The sequence below is a fragment of the Lissotriton vulgaris genome, chromosome 2_1 (genome assembly GCF_964263255.1).
Source record: "Lissotriton vulgaris chromosome 2_1, aLisVul1.2, whole genome shotgun sequence".
Classification (NCBI taxonomy): Eukaryota; Metazoa; Chordata; class Amphibia; order Caudata; family Salamandridae; genus Lissotriton; species Lissotriton vulgaris.
The window spans coordinates 1,302,957,235-1,302,975,281 of record NC_141687.1 but is presented as its reverse complement, the minus strand read 5'-3'; the positions used below and the strand labels follow the sequence as shown (position 1 = coordinate 1,302,975,281).

The 18,047-nt window shown below is 42.7% G+C and overlaps 1 protein-coding gene across 2 annotated transcripts in view; it reads right to left on the bottom strand.

The window, feature by feature from the left end:
- Positions 1 to 18,047, bottom strand: part of MGAT5 (alpha-1,6-mannosylglycoprotein 6-beta-N-acetylglucosaminyltransferase) — a 752,885-nt gene that overhangs the window by 300,688 nt on the left and 434,150 nt on the right. For both annotated transcript variants that reach the window (XM_086957066.1, XM_086957067.1), the window contains exon 8: positions 3,925 to 4,094. In XM_086957066.1, the coding sequence (XP_086813192.1) occupies positions 3,925 to 4,094 (170 nt within the window). The remainder of the gene's footprint in view (positions 1 to 3,924; positions 4,095 to 18,047) is intronic.

Below are 18,047 nucleotides of genomic sequence, written 5' to 3'. Positions count from 1 at the left end.
AAAACCCAAAAGAGAGATTATAAGAGTAGATAAACATCCATAACCTAATTGATTACCTAATTATATCCTCAGTCTCACTTCCAAAAAGCAGTTTATATTTTCGGTCTCCTGACAGAAATTCCAAATTAACATTTTCCAAATTGCCCCTGCTGGCAATGAAAGGGTCAGTGGACATACCAAAAAGTGCTTCAAAAGAAATGTAAGTTGATTACATACGTAGGTCCCTTCTTTTTTGCTAGGTATATGTAGCCCACTTTTGTGGTAGACCTTCTTCATCCCGTCCATTCCTCTTAACGTGGGGGTAACAGGAGAGAGATAGAATGGTTGTGTCATTAGTGAGGAGGTACGGCCAACTCTGTGTAAGAGTTGCGAGACGTGCTTCTTTAAGGTGTGCATTCTTATCCCTGCCACCGGGTAACCAACCTAAGAAGTGTACAGTGCCTCTCTACTAAGCTGTAAATATTTGAGGGAGTTACCCAAAAGTACTCCATTTTAAATAAGGGTGTATCACAAAAGTGATTTCAATTAAATACAGATCGCACCTCTGTGAGTATATATCAATGACACTATCCTTAACCAGTCCTTAATTTGAGCCAGAGTTTTCCGGTGTTCAGCACCGGCACTTAATTATCAACAACTGCGCTTTCCATGAGCACCAGTTAAGGACACATTAATTTATGGAAGGCACAGGGAGATTACGTGATTTGCCCAGAATCACAGGATGTTGAGCTAGCGCCAAGATTCAAACCTGGTTGCCCAGCTCCAAAATCAATGAAAATCAAGGAGAGAAGAATAGAATAAGCACACAGCAAACTAATTATATCTGAAAAATCTTGTATTTGAGCAAATCAAAGGATCTGAATCGTGGGGTTATAAAAGAAGCAATCTTCAAGTAAAAGTCATGAATAGCTGTACATGTAAATTAACTGTTCAATTCACAACATATCATCAACTCCATTAATAAGCGAAGAAGACCAAATTCAAAGATATATAAAGGTTTCTTTCAGTGCAAAAAATTCTGTGGAGATGATGTTTTGGTCGACGTTTCGGTCTTGTTTGTTGGCATCTATAAGACCATCATCAGGACTAGTGTTTCTCACAAAGAAAGCCCCTTGGAAGAACTGGGCGCAAGTGAAGCTGATCGCCAACTTGAATATATTTCAAAACAGGAGGATCTGCAGTCGCTTCTATGATCGGTTAGTACTACAAGGATTTGTATAATTCTGCTGGAGTTCTTAGTTGAAAAGCCAGAATCGTGGTAAATATTGCACGAAAACGGACCTCCTCAAAAGAATCCTTCGCCCTCTCGAGTGAAATACATCATTGTATTTGTATTTCAACTCGAGAGGGCGAAGGATTCTTTTGAGGAGGTCCGTTTTTGTGCGAGATATACCACGATTCTGGCTTTTCAACTAAGAACTCCGGCAGAATTATACAAATCCTTGTAGTACTAACCAATCATAGAAGCATCTGCAGATCCTCCTGTTTAGAAATATATTCAAGTTGGCGATCAGCTTCACTTGCGCCCAGTTCTTCCAAGGGGCTTTCTTTGTGACTTTTACTTGAAGATTGCTTCTTTTATAACCCCACGATTCAGATTCTTTGATTTGCTCAAATACAAGATTTTTGAGATATAATTTGTTTGCTGTGTGCTTATTCTATTCTTCTCTCCTTGATTTTCATTGAATGTCGTTTGGAACAACTTAAGAATGTATAAGTTATCCTTCGGATACAAGTGGGTTTAATTGCTTAATGAACCCTTGATTGACATGTGTCAAATTATATGTACTTAGTCAACGAACAAAATCCCTTGTAGTCACCTCTTACCTTAATTATTCATTGCCCAAGCCTACAAGGGTTTATTGGGTTTCCCCAAATCTATTGATACAGCTCCAAAATCGGCAGCTCTGACCATTACGCCACTTCCTCTCTTCATTGTCATGGTTAGTAGCTGGTTCTGTTTTAGGCAGTACGAACAGGAAAAGGGGGCTGGGGCTGGTGCAAGCTGCCTCCCACCAAGAGCCCTGGCACTTTTTTTATTTTACAAATTAACCAGTGTCCTTAACCCTGTGCACACACCTTAATCCCCGAACAAATAAAGGGGGAATCTGATCCACAAGGTGGGCAGGACACTTTCTTCTCCAATTCCAGGAGGCAGACCCATGCACAACGGTGTCAAAGCGCCTCACTCCTGCGGTGCACAGAGCCATCACTTTCTCAGCACTCTTAGCATCCTTCTCTGCCTGTGCACCCTAATCTTGATGGCATAGCCGCCTGCTAATTAAGTACTGAAAATGCAAACACCTATATAAGTAGAATTCAAACCTATTAAAGTATACTCCAGTTCTGCTGCTCTGGCATTGAGAACTACACACTGCTCTGTAAGTACTGGTGTAACTCAAAAAGTATATATTGAACATCACCTGCAGGGCTCCTGCTATTTCATTACTGGCACATAACTTCAACCCTACCAAAGTATCTCAATTATATCATACCACCCACCTGCAACCCAAATGTTTATATTCACATACAGTTTTCCAAAGCACCTTAATATTCACATGAATAAAGCACCCATGCCCAAATAGAACAGGATGCACATACCTAAAATTCAACAACATAGTCCTAAATACAGCATTCCAGGATTTGTCAGTGCGGTGCAAACAAACCAAGAGTGAATCTCCAGCACTCATGTGTCACGCAGGACCATATCACTTGCAAATGTATCCCAACCTCTGACAGGAAAACAAAACAATTTTAAAATTCCTCGCTGACAGAGGGCAAAACAAATACCCAGAATGCCTAGCAAGCAAGGCAAATTCATTCACTCTTATCGTAGCCACTGACAGCACCAAATACAGAGCCATGTTTATAGTTCCGAGGGTACTCCACCCACCTAATTTAGAGAGGTCAGCAAGCTCAGCTGACATCTCGATTGGCAGAAGTCGTTTTCACAGAGTTTCCTTTCAATTTTTTCAAAGTTTGATGGACTCCAACATAACAGAGCCACCTAGCAAACTTGATGGGTTTTTTTTTACTTTCAAAAACAAAATCCCATAGCGCGATTTTGTTTTGATAATAAAAACAAAAGCAATGACCCCCCCTTTGCCATTGGCAGTTTTCTCTCATGGCATAGGGGTCATTTTGTTGCTTTCATTGCCCCTTCCCGCCAGGTTCTACCTGGCGCCGACAGGTACACTGTTGCCAAAATCTAAATTAGGCAAATAGTCTCCAATAAAGCAAATGCTATAACTAAAAAAAAATTGCAACTGGAACTTCCACCAGGGTTACCTTAATTATGTATTTTCCAAAAATATATTTATGTGGGATCAATTAAAAACTGCACGTTTTAAACAGCACCTCCAACACAGTTTGCTTTGCAACGGAGACATTAGGGTCTTTTGTGGGAATTACCATCTAAAAAGACGCTCAGCTTTCCTTCACAACGGGAATTGTCAAAACTGAAATAAAGTCAGGATAAATCGCCCGACTCTTCACTGAAATACGAGCTGGAGTTTTTAGAGCCATTAATCCCAAGAAAATGAAGTTAGGAGTTCGAAGCAAGACTTGAAAAAAGACAGAGAGATTTAAACTGTGGCAGGAGACGGGGAATTAAAGGATGGCTCGATAATGCCCCTCTGCAGATGTCGCAGGCACCTGTAAATGTGCGGAATAAGCTGCTTATTCTGAATCGTGTCGTGTGTTCGTTTATTAAGTCTCTGGAGCCTGCCGACTCAATGGAAACACATTACCCTGCTTCGCGCGCACGTATATTTAGCTCATAAAATAAATCTACTTATCTCGTCTTTAGTGAATTATCACTCTGACTTTCTTTTTTCAACAAATTAAACGCTAATGGAGGCTCCGGCGGGTTTACAAGCGCGCCTCCTTGTATTTCACTTCGAAAATGGAAAGTAATCTTCTTACTCCTTGAGCTCAGCGAGAGAAGCCGAAATCCGTATGTCGTGGCCCAGTAGGTAGAGGGATGTAATTAAATCACTCCACTGGACTAGTTCGCCGAGCGGGCCGCCGCTGAACGCGTTCTCGGCGATCTTGAACCCCGATTCCTTCGTTAGGAGACCCAGGTGGACCAGGATCTGCAAAAGAAGCCACAGAAAAAAACACACATGAGCTGCTGCGGACAGAACAACACGCGACAGGTGCATACATTTGGTTTAGTTTCTTATTTTTAGAGTTAAGGTGCGACCTTATGTTTGCTGGTACAACGCTTTACAGTTCTGGGCTTTCATTCTGTAGTAAAGGAAGATGAAAAGTCCAGAGAGTCACCCAGGCATTCTATGATGTCATGAACATTCTAATCAGTAAAGCACCGCAGAGAAGTAGTTTACTACACATTCCCAATGGAAAGTATTCTCAAAAGTGTAATCAGGGTTCACCTCAATTGAACCAATCTGGTAAACCCTTGGGGAAGCCCTATTTAGCCCACCCTTTACACGTCACAAATACATCCCCATTTCATCACAGACACATGACATAAATGTGCATTTTGCACATGATTCTTGTAAGGTCCAACAATATCAGAATTAAGCGCTGCATTTGATATTATAACTGAAGTACATTTCTGGTAGGATTAGTGGATTTACCCTAACTATGTGTACCGTGCACTACTGTATCCTTATTTTTTTATAAACATGAAATTCAACTTTCATAATGTGTCTTAATACACTGCATAACATTTACGGTTTAGATAACTGAATAGAAATCATCCTCATACACGTAGAATGTGACTACTCTAGAAATGACTAAGAGTTTATGTAATGTGTGCATTAATCTTTCATTTATGGTGCTTAAATGCAGTTCTAAGCCCTGCGTAACATGATTATCCAAAGGATTTACCATATGCTCTATGTAATCTGAATCTAATGTACTAGCATTTTACCTTTACTTCTATTTAAACGTACACACGCATATTACGCTGACTTCTTCTCGGGGAAGGTTAAGAACATTTATGCCTCTTTTTCTAAACAACCCGTGAGTGGCACAGAATTCAGGGCTGCAAGGACACCTATGGATCCGTGCACTACACTACAACTGTTTACGGTTCCCCCTACTGAGAGCTTAAACAGGATCTGCCGCAGCGTCAGGTCCGGATCTCCCATTGATCCTGCGCCTCCTAGAGTGGTGTCGGGTGGTCTGTCAGTGCTGGAACCTTACATCAGGCATGTACTGCAGACGTCTTTCTCCACTCAACAGATCCTGGAGGACTGGAAGAAGGCGGTTGTGTTGCCTATTAGGAAAAAGCCCAACGTCGGTCTTGACGTGTTGGAGAACCTTAGGCCCATCTCGCTGCTTCCCTATCTGGCCAAAGTCGCAGAAAAGGTGGTGAACTCTCAATTAGTTGAACACCTTGAGAGAGCCAATATTCTTCACCCCTCCCAATCAGACTTTTGAGCGGGCTTCTCGACGGAGACGGCCCTTCTGCGTGCAACTGAGACCCTTAGAGCTGGAGCGGATGCGGGGCATACTATGGCCTTGATAATGCTCGACCTCAGCGCAGCGTTTGACACTGTAGCCCATTCCATCTTGCTACAGTGTCTAAACGAAGCTGGGGTCGTAGGAGCCGCCCTGAACTGGCTGCAGTCGTTCCTGACGGGGCGCTGCTTTCAAGTTCAACAGGGGTCCTGCCGTCCTCCGAGGTGCCACTAGACCAGGGAGTGCCACAGGGCTCAGCTTTGAGCCCTACACTTTTCAATCTTTACATGGCCTCCCTGGCCAAGGTTGTCCAAGCATTTGGGGTGGAGCTGGTGTCTTATGCCGACGACACTCAACTGCTTATCTCGCTGTCTCAAAACCCCACAGGAGCATCCTCCAATTTCAAGGCCTGCATGCAGGCCTTGGCTGACTGGATGGATGCCCATTGTTTAAAGCTCAATGGCTCCAAAACCGAGGTTTTGGTGGTGGGTGGTAAGAGCAGTAGCTGGTCAACCGATTGATGGCCATCCTGTCTGGGCGCCACTCCTGTACCATGTGAGGAAGCAAAAAACCTAGGAGTGTGGGTTAATCCCACACTGTCCTAGGAGGGTCATATTAGACGCCTTGTGGGGAAGTGCTTTGGGGTCCTGAAGGTTCTAAATAAGACTCTGGATCTGCTACCCTTGACTGCCAGAAGGACGATGACGCAGGCTTTGGTCGCCTCTCGGTTGGACTATGGGAACGTTTTGTTCCTTGGTACTACCGAGAGGAGTATGGGCCGCCTGCAGGTCATCCAGAACGCGGCTGCTCGACTGGTGCTGAGGAGGCCGAGGAGAGCCAATTCACAGAAGGCGCTTGATGCTCTCCATTGGCTCCCCATAAAGAAACGTGTTCTGTTTAAATGCCTGCTTATGTGCCACCGGATTGTCTGGTTGAGGGCTCCCGCCTATCTTCGGGACCTAGTCTGCAGATACGAGCCGCCCAGGGCCCTGCGCTCGGGAGGTACGGGGCTTACTGACGGTTCCGCGGATAAAGAGATCGAGAATGGGAGGGCGGTCGTTTACATTACTGGCCGCCCAAAACTGGAACAAACTCCCGCTTGCTCTAAGGTTGGAGAGCAGAGAGGCAATATTTCGGTCTCTGCTGAAGACCCACTTGTACACACTGTGAGGCTCTGGTGAGGGGGTTTCCTAGTGAGGTTTTTTGTCTGCCACTTCTCCATTAGCGCGGGGACACGCTGTGATGGCGTTACTGAACGCTCTACAAAACCCTTTATTATTATTATTATTTTATTTTTATTAAATGTACACACTTGCTCTAACACGCTAAGTTGATTTTAGGCCTATAATTGTTCATGCTGCATAAAATAACGTTTTCCATTTTCTGCTAACATGGCATTTCTTGCAGGTATTTACACACATTGTTAGTTGAAGTATATATATATTACTGTTTCAGTAATAGGGAACGAACCTGAAAATAATACCTTGACAAAAGAACAAGGAGATTCAAGTGATAACTGAAAGGCCAATTCAGCAATGCTGCAACCTGGCCTGTGTGTGAGAAGACAATGTTGTTCAAATGTTCAGTGCGGGATTCTTTGCAAATGTTGCAGTCTACAACATGATAAGTGGAGAAAGACATTAGAGCCCCAGATGATGCGTACCAAGGGGGTGTTGCCCAAGAGAACTCCTGTGTGTTATAACTTAATGTTTACACCGTTAGAGAGAAGAATCCTCATAGATCCCTACAGGTTAGAGACTTTTCCCTGGACTCTGAAAGGTTTAGACATACATGCTTTCCTTGATTCTTTGCCGAGTGTGGCTAAAGCGCACACTTACTTTCCTGACCCAAGAAGACTATTGATTGAGCTTCTGAAATGCGGACACCATCAAACTTATTATTCCTTGCCTAGTTCTATTTTCCTTTAAGGAGTTGCCTGATTTTTGAAATCCTTTTATTTTTTAGAACCATCCTTTAGCAGGGATTTCACTTTAGGTGATTTAGATTTACCCATGCATAGAAAGCTAAACCAGAGACTTTTTTCTGAGCATAACGTATATCTACTAATCGTTTGTATTACTGTAACTAAACTTCGTGTTTGCTTAATATTGGTCTGCCTCAATTTCTTCCGGAGGTTGGGCTTTCCTGTTGTTATTCTGTACCTTTATAGCATAGTTTTGAGAGTTGTGCTTCTTAATTTGATTCTTAATTTGTAATAAACCTTCTTAACCTAGCTGCCGATTCCTGGTCCTCATTGTGTAGCCAAATGGGTTACAATGTTAACTGAATTTGATTGATGTAAATGTTCACTCCCACCACCTCTCAGGCAGAAAATAAAAGGTCCATCAGAAAACCAATGGTAACTCCATGGTTTGTAGAGTACAATAGTGGACTGGATTCAGCTGTATCTGAGGACATGGAGCCTTTCAGTAACCACACATTTGGAATGCATTTAATTCTAGATTTTGTAACACTAAAGATGTATTTTATTCACATGAGCAATTTCCAATTGGAGACCTTTTTGCACATTGAACAACTATCACAAAAGGTTTGATTTTAATCATCTTTTATAAATTTCCAGACCTGACTTCTATTACATATGCACAGTATTACAAAAAATGTCCAGAGGGCATAGAAGGTCCCCCACCTCTCAGAAATACTTTGCTTTGTATATCTAGGCATGCAGATTCTTTTGCAGACCCTTCTATAATACCGCTGGAGTATACATTCCCTAAGTACTCCCCCATGTACGGAAACACTTTACCTTTGCATATTACAGACGCAGACAAAGAGCAGTCAAGGGGCGCACTGACTGTGAGTGCACCCCACTGATGGCACTGTTTGAGATAGGGTCACGGGGAACTCAGGGACCCTCCTGGCACCACCCTACATGCAGGCACAGTCACTCTCTCCTCACACCAGGAGTGGGATCTTTAACTCTCACTGAAATGCAGAACAGCAGCTTGAAAAGGCGTGCCCACCTTTCACCCATGAGCGGTTTACATAGCAGACGCGAATTAGCACTTTGACTGCGAACAGCACTTTTGTAGTGATATGGTGCACGGTCCCTGTCTGGGAACAGTGCACCATGGTACAGGGAGTAACAATACATCATATGCAAAATATAGCCACGATGCCCAATGAGGGTACTGCCAGCCACTAAAGGCAGAGTACCTAATACTTCATTCAGAAGGTAAGGTCCTTGTACAATCAGATGATTAGATTTTCCATATTTAAGGAATCACAAAAATCCCCAGTTTTATATAATGATATATATGCTAATCATCAGTATCCATGCACCCTCCAACGGCTCTCTATACCTGCTTCGTGCTTACAATCTTTAGCAGTCGTGTGTACCTATCTGCTTCACATGATACACCGCAGCACTGTACTAATATAATAAAAAACAACTTAGATGCATAGCATCACAGGTACAACCTTAGATTTAAAGCTACAGTTCAGGCACAATCGAAGCAAATTAATTAAAATAAGGACCCCTCTGTCTACTAGCAGGACAGTTTCACTGCAACTGCTCTTTCATATGTATGAACATTCTGGTTCAAGGTATGAAACTCACCACTCCCCTTCAATTACAAAAGTATTGAAATGCTACACAAATTGACCTCTGCTTGGGGGGTCGAAACTGGATCTATACAAACTCACAGGCTGGTTAGTCCACATCTACCACTTCATGTGGAAAAGCTGGTCATGCCTCACTGGAGCAAACAACTGGAATTACACTACAATATGGACAAGAGAGGAACACAACCCCTTTCTCAAGACCTCAGACAGCCAAGAGAAGAGTGATATTCGATTCAGACTTACCATTCACTCTTACAAGTTCATTTGCTGGTAAAAGGAACTAGTCCCAACTGACAGTTTTAGTCAAGCTTTTGTAAAACGTCAAAACCATCTCAGTGTTTATGGTCCTGTTAGACTACTATAATGTGAACTATATACACCTAGGTAAACAACTGTTAAGTATAACTCTGGAGGCAGAGATAAGTAATAAGTCTTTCATTCAATTTAATGGTCAGCAAGCCATGAACAGGAGCGGCGTGTGTGTGCCTCAGGGCGAATTCTCTATGACAGTTGGAGGGGTGATAAACTGTCAGAATGGAACTTCCTGCTGTCAACATTCCAGCTGGTGATGTAATGTAAAGGTGGGGTGAAGATGGGGAGAGAGAGAGAGAGAGAGACAGGAGGTGCAAGCTAAAGAACACGACAAAAACGAACTGACCTGTTACAAGAAGAAAAAGCATCCGGCAGCAAGATTGGACCACAACCTTAACAATTGAGACAACATTAAACCAAATGTTTATGCACTCCGATAGTCAAAAATGTAAATGCACCTTTCACAAAGATTCAAGGATCCATGTTACATGTCAAATTGCCTAAGCCCGGTGGTTCCCAAACTTTTTAGAACCACAACCCACTTTTCAGCAAGCCCAATGTTCGCAACCTACCCAGCTTTAATGGACATGAGGCAGATCATGTTTTAATGCAACTAAAGCATCATGTGGGAGCATACGGTCATTAGCATACGGTCATTAGCACATTTCCCATTGAAATGGCCACTAAATTTGCACAAGCATACATTTTCACTGATAAAACTATGTAGCGCATACATTATAGAGTTTCAGTGAATAGATTTCATCTGTGCACCACCAAGTTAATTGTCTTAATTTGTTTTGATCACATTAAACTCTTTGCTTCCATAACACTTTAAAATTACAAAAAATGTGCTTATTTTTTGCTTTCCTCGCTGCTGAATGTGTTCAGTTTATTTACAGGTATTTACATTTTGTAGTGTGTTGCAAAAATGACCTTATATACAGCCTTTTCTTTCACACAGCTGTACGCCAGCAAGGTTGTTACATAATTTACTTTACTTTCTCTGACTGCAAAGAGAGAAGTTTGTAAACCCTGATCACTATGCTAAAAATAAAAAAAATGTCAGAAGACGCAGCCTGACATTTGACCTCTGTCTTTGAAACGCGGAAAACGTGATCAGATAAATACAGAATATAAAGGCATTCTTATTTATTGCTTGGAGTTTCGCAACCAACCATAATTCAGACCACAACTGGGAAACAGTGGCCTAGACTTTATGTACCAATTTTGTTTTAATTTTTAAACAACGGAAAGACCATTTAACAGCTAAAGTTAAGGGGACTTAGAAATGGGGGCATATCCCCTAAAGGACAAGGCCCAGAGCTTTCAGACTCTCCTTTTTCCTAGTACGCTGAAACCAAACTACCCACTCTTCAGAAAACTACTTAAAACTTAGAGCAACCGATGCAACAAGAATGATCACAAATGGCATATTACTGTTTTATGTGAGTAACTCTATACTTTCCGATTATTCAAGTTTTCCGCCACGTCCTACTACTAACAATATTCTCCATACTACTAGCAAACAGACCTCAAACTGAATATTAATTTCCACATCCCCATTAATATTAATTATCAATCAATTTCAACTTCATTCGATCCTTCTTAGGTATGATCATAAAAGTACAGAAACAAAACATTTAAAAGGGAAAAACAACTCATGAATAAAATATGGTAACTATTTCATCTGGATTCTTATAGAATGAAGTTAAAAATCTTACAAAGTTTCAGTTTATAAGTACTTAAATCTGCCATATCAAATATAAGGTAATATGCAAAATATAAATAGTTAAATAAATTTACCTAAAAAGTTTTATAATCCCAAGATCTTCCACCTTTTCCTACAAGCCCATAGAAATGAGGATAGGGAGAAGCACACTAGATGGTCTGGTAATGATTTAAAAAGAATAGTGCAATCCTACATTGGACAAAATTATGGCTCTTTAAAATCGGTACAATGTACTTTTTCCTTTCTTTACGATAGTGAACACAAAAGAACAGTATATGAAGATCTGTTTGGGCAGAGGACTTGTCACAAGGACAGTTTATCAAGTCTGAATGGTTATACATTTTCGATGGGAACCCCAAGCATTTGTGGGATCAAATATAACCGAAAATTGAATAATATAAATTTGTGGTGTGGTATTGTAGTTCATCTAGGTAGGAGGATCCACCTGCACAAGAAGATAAATGTGGTTGAAAAACCAGTATAGACTGCTTCCAGTGGTTGATCTCCCTATGAAGGCACTGGGCTTTCAGCATAAAAGTGTCGACCAGTCTTTGCTTGGACATTAACCTGCACGACAGGGAGTCTGTAAACAATAATTTCATCCCCAACTCCGTTGCATCTCGCTCGACATAGTTAATCCATCTGATTCTCTTATAATTGTCGTGGCTCAGGCAATCTTTTATTATACTCTCGGTTAAAGTGAGAGTTTTCCTTCGCCAAATTGAAAACCACAGAAGCAAAGGATCCAATCTAACTGAATCCGTAATATGGGGTAGGCTTAACTCAGTGTGGAGTATAACATTAGATGTTGATTGGGGAAGGGAGACCATGGCTTTAAAAAACTTATCTTCAATGATTTGGAGTTGTTTGTGGTGTGCCAGACCCCCGCTCCTTATGTGGCCGTAGATTTCGTTTTAGCTAGATAAATCTGCCTAACAGTGACCAGAGGTTTCCTGCCCATCCTGGAAGTAAATGCTTTTAATGTTCCAAGACTCCTTTCCATGCCCATGGCCCTTGCATCAAGTAGTCTAGATCATGTTTGATTCTGATCAAAAAGCACCCCAAGATAGGGGAACGACTCCACCATCTCAAATTTCCCTGATTCTGTGTCAGGGTGTGATAGTTTTACTCGAACACCACCTCCGTCAATAATTACAAATGATTTTGACCTTTATGTCAAGAGAAACCATGAAGGCGGCATAAGTGGTGATTAGGCGCCGCAGCCCTATCCCTGTTCTGGCGATAAGGACTGCGTTGTCTGCATACGCCAGAATTGGTAGCTGGATAGACTCAGACACAGGGAGATCGGGGGTTACACCCAGAAGGGCGTTCCCCACGCCGTTCGTATAGATGGAAAACAAGAACGGCGCGAGGACACATCCATGTCTTACCCCCCCTTAAGATCTTAAAAGGGCGGGTACATTCCACGTTTTTCCCGTGTCTAACTGATGCCTCGGAGTACAATTGCCAGATAAAGTCAATTATTGGAGGGTCGATTCCCGTCTCTTCCATGATATACCAGAGCTCTGGGTGGGAAACACAGTCAAATGCTGCTGAAAGGTCCATAAAGGCAAGATAGATTTTCCCACCCTTAGCCCTTGTATATTTATCAATGATCAGTGAAAGATTGAGGCACTGATCTACAGTTTCCCTACCCTGTTGAAACCCATACTGGGCTTGCATTAATATATTCTTATCAACTGCCCAAGCCTCTAGTCTGGCTAAAAGCAGACAGCCCATGAGTTTCGCAGTAGTGTCTAAAAGGGAAATAGGCCAGTAGTTTTTAGGGCTACTCTTGTCCCCCTGTTTATAGATAGGACAAATTATACTTGTCTTCCATGAAGGGGGGGGGCTACTACTGCTATGTTGTTAAAAACATTGGTCAGTAAAGGAACCTAAAGGTCATAGTTGTCCTGGAAGAGGTCTATTGGGACCCCATCTGGATCTGGGACTCTTCCTGTTCTGCAAGACGATAGGGCCCTCCTAACCTCAATAAGCAAGAATGACAAGAATACCTTCCTATTATTCAGAGGGACAGATGGGCAATAGGTAGGGGGGTCAGTGGGCAAGATGATATTAGTGAAGTGCTCTATCCACTCCTCTCCAATATGGGTATCCAACGAAGGGTCCATATGAGTCTTAAAATACGGTGAGTTGATTATGGTCCAAAACTACCTACTTTTTCATGCTATAGTAGCTTGAATAAGCCTTTCCCAAATTTCCTCCCTTAGTATGCTCCCCCTTTTTCTTCTAGCCAATTTAAACTGGGTATGCAGTAGGGCGATCTGGGTTTGATCGGATGACCGAGTTTTAAGAGCATTAGTAAGGACTTTCTTGGCTTTGGTACAGATGGTGTTGAATCATCCCTTTTGGGTAGGACTCTTTCCATTACTTTTACAGGTATGGGCCGCCTTTAAATGCATCAAGACATCAGTAAATGAGTGAACCAGTGTTGAGGGTGCTATGGATAGGTCCAGACACCTTTCAGTACTAGGTTTTATTTTTATTAATTTAGGGATAAATTTAAACCTATCAATTTGAGCCCATTCCAAATGATAACCGTTTTTTCGAGCCAAATACAGGGCAATCAGCTACCATATGTGTGTCCTTCTCATAGGAATTCGAAATTATTACACCAGTTAAAATAGCGTGATCGCTGAAACTGTTAAATTTAGCATCTATTCTACTAAAACTGCCTTCGACCATAGAAGAAACTAGTATAAAATCAATTGTTGACTCGTAGGCCTCCTGGGAAAAAGTTTTCATTGAGCCCACTAAATTACCCCCAATATTCATAATAGACAAATTTCCACTAGACAAGATCCTGTTAAGGCAATTTACAGTAAATGCTATGGGCAAAGTGGGAGGCAGGATTACCCATCAAATCAACCAAACTGCATAGTTTGTTTTGATTGTGCTTGCATGGATGGATGGATGTGGAAGTCTCCCATCCAGATTATGGTAAATACCTCAAGTTGGTTTTTGCATTTATACATCTCCTCGATTGAGGTATTAACCTCATTTACAACCATGTACATTTTTGGGCCACAGTTATTATTGTAAAAGTTTATCAGAATTCAAGTTCCCATTTTCGTAAATTCAAAAACAAGGAGATGGAAGAAAGGGCTCCTGTCATCAAATGTCCTTAATTTTAATGATGTTGTATTAGGTATTAAAGTTAAGAGGCCCTCTTTTGATCTCTCGGCGGTTGACGGCAAAGCCGTGGTTTGGAAAGAGCGGTACCCGTTAATGAAAACGTGTTCCATTGCCTAGGTTTCCTGGAAGCAAATGATATCATTAGCCTGGCAAAGCTTTTGCCATTGTGCGGTATCCAGTTTTAGGCAGATTCCTGCCACATTCCAAGAACTTATTTTAAATAGGTTATTGTTCTTTCCCTCAGGGTCATTCTGTCTGTGGGAAAGTAAGGAGGTGAAAAATAAGTGGTGCTCAGAGATCGGCGCTTTGGATATCGAGGGGTATAGTCAATCACAACGATCTAGATCTGAGAGTGGGGCATACCTATTTGTTGTACAAACTCCTGGCCCTGCTACAACCGTGTCCCTCTCGGTTATATGTCTGACTATGCCGCCCAATGGGTTCTTACTAAGATCTTGAAGGCCGGGTGTGGAGCGACAGTAGAAATAAACAAGTGGGAGACCCTTGATCTGTGTGTCTCTTGGGGGTTGACTGTCTAGTTGGTCCAATACATATTTCGATGAATAAGGGTTGTTAAAGTTAATCACCACACAGTCACCCCCTAGCGATTTCCGAGATGGCCCCACCCAGCCTACCCTTCGTGCCATGATCATTTGGTTTTTTAAAGAAGGGCCCCCTCTGGGCTTAATATGGAGAGAGAGCCAGTGTAGTAATTTGTCCAGTAGTTGGCTGGTAGATTATTAATTGTCGTTTGTTACAATCCATTGTACAGAACAACTATTTGTGCAGTTATGTTTGCGGTGCTGCAATGTGGATGAGAGTTGGTGTGTTGTCACAAATTAAAACACATAACTGAATGACCGCACCAGAATAAATTTGGGGAAGATGGAAAGCCATCCTCCTATCCCAAAATAACCTGAACCCAAACCTACTATTGTCTTAAAGGCCAAGTAGCCTTACAAACAGATTTAGTATTTTCTCCAGCCTCGTGTTAACCCAAAACAGGTACTAAAATACATATATATGTACATCTATGGAAGGGATTTCTGTTAGCCTTTTTCATTCATTGGTTTGTTCATATGTCATTCACATTTAGTTCCACACACTACATCAGGAGCTGTGGGTAAGCTCACTTCAGCCACGGGTTCTCTTCACTGTGAGCAATGGTAATTTTCCTGTGCACATATGCACTTTTGTATAAAACAGTGTCGACTTTAGGGCCAAGGTTGGTGGAGATTACCTTCATTTCATGTGTTTTTGATTCCTTACCACGTTTATTTTATTATTTATTTTTTATTGCAAACACATACACCACTTTTAGATAGCATATTTTTACTTTCCTCTACCTTTAAACTTTTATTGCCTGTTACATATTACATATGCTTGGAAAGAAAGTAAACAAAATTGAAAGCTTGCTCAGGCCAAGCTTATTGGCTTGGCCAATACTGGTTTTTCATTAATGTAGAGCCAGTGCATGTTTCTATGGGATGTGAACCTGAAGTCTGATTTCCAAGGCACTCTCTCATTGCTCTACCAACTCAATCGGCTGGGAAGATAAATTGTCCACTGAGACTGGTTCAATAATCAAGCCCATGTTGATGACAGAACCAACTACAAGTCCCCACTCTTCTTGGGGAATGACAAGGAGGAGCTCGATAATCTATAAAGAGAACTATAGACTGGTGTTAACATAGTTTAAGCTTAGCATTTCATAGATGAACAAGTTACTTACCTTTGGTTATGATATATCTGGAAGAAACATAGGTTAGTTATAGATTCCTTACCTTAGAATTACCCCCAGGCATCAGACTGGATCCAGAAAGCTTTTGGTCAGCAGTAGCCCTGCGCGTTGAAAGGTGGCGTCGGTTGGCTCCGTGTTTGTCGTTGGCGTTGTGGTCGCCGGGATGACGTTGTGGTAGCTGCTTAGACGCCGCCCTTCCGCTCTGATGTCAGTTCTGTACACGACTTTCCACAGCGGGAGCACAGAGCCATGCAGGACACTGACCACTGGTGCACAAAACTAGGGCCCTGAAAGGATGTCCTTAACCCTAGAAGTCAGTTTGCAGAACGGGGAGGATTGGTTGGCCATAAGGAATCTATAACTAACCTATGTTTCTTACAGATATATCGTTACTGAAGGTAAGTAACTTGTTGATCTGAAAGAAACAGTTAGTTATAGATTCCTTGTCTTAGAATAGATACCCCAGCAATACCAATGCCGGAGGTGGGTCTGCAAACTAAGTTCAGACCAGGAAGTCTTGGAGAACAGAATGGCCAAACAAGCTGTCTCTCCGGACTTGGCTGTCCAGGCAGTAGTGCTTGGTGAATGTGTGCAGCGACGCCCAAGTAGCTGCCTGACAAATGTCATGTAGGGGGACTCCCTGTCCTAATGAAGTAGTAGCTGCCGTCGCCCTGGTGGAATGAGTGCGAAGCCCCATTGGAGGCTCCTACTTTGCCAAAGAATAGCAGGCCTTGATGCACAGAACGACCTACCTGGAGATGGTCCGTTTGTGCACAGTCCAACCTTTCGTAGCGCCTGCGTAACCAACAAAGAGCTGGTCGTACACCTGGTATTGTTTGGTGCGATCCAAGTAGAAGGAGAGTGCACGTTTTGGATCCAGGCGGTGGAGCCTCTCTTCCTCTTTTGAAGGATGTGGAGGCAGAAAGAAGGTGGGCAAAGTGATGGTTTGGCCAATATGAAAAGAAGTGACCACCTTTGGAGGAAAGGAAGGTCGAGTTCTAAGGATGACCTTGTCTGCTTGAACAACCAGAAAGAGAGGCTTGGAAGACAAAGCTTGTAGCTCACTCAACCTGCGCGCAGAGGTGATGGCCACCAGAAAAGGATTTTTCAGAGTGAGGAGTCTGAGATGACCTTTATGTAGTGGCTCAAAGGGAGCACACATCAGATAAGTAAGAACCAAGTTCAAGTCCCACTGAGGCATTGCGAAGGTAACAGGAAGAAAAAGAGGAGTAATGCCTTTAAGAAATATATTCACAACAGAGGACTTGAAAAGAGAAAGCTGATCAGGAAGGCTGAAATGAGAGATAGCCCTAAAGAGTGCCCTGAGCAGAGCCCTGCTGGGCCACAGACAGGGACAGGAGGAACAAGAGAACCTCAAAGAGGGGCAGAAAGGGGATCCACAGCCTTTGCTGTGCACCATGCAACAAATGTATTCCATCTGCAGGTGTATACCATCTTAGTGGAGGGACGCCTGGCTGCCAAGATTACATCACAGACTTCAGGAGGCAAGTCAAATGACGTCAACTGCCGCCGCTCAAACTCCATGCAAGGAGGTGCAGGCTGGACAGGTTCGGGTGGAGCACTGTCCCCTGCTGCTGCGACAGAAGACCCTCCCGAAGAGGCATTTGGATCAGAGTATCGATGACCATGTTGAGCAGCAAGGGATACCAAATACATCGTGCCCAATCCGGAGCCACAAGAATGACTTGGGCCCGGTCGCGCTTGATCTTCTTCAGCACTCTGGGCAGAAGTGGTATAGGCAGAAAGGCGTATAGAAGACCACAACTCCACTTGCGACGGAAAGCGTTGCATACCGAGTGCCGCCTTCGAAATTCCAATATGCAGAATTGCCGACATTGCGCGTTCTCTTCGGTGGCGAATAGATCTACCAAGGCTCTCCACACTGTTGAAAGAGACCTTGCACCACCTCCGAGTCAAGATGCCATTCGTGATCCATCATGCACCTGCGGCTGAGTTAGTCTGACCTGGCCTTCAGTGAACCCGCCAAGTGTTCAAACACCTGAACCACCAGGGATATATCCTGATGTTCCAGCCATGTCCAGAGATAGAGGGCCTCTTGACACAGGGTTCACAACC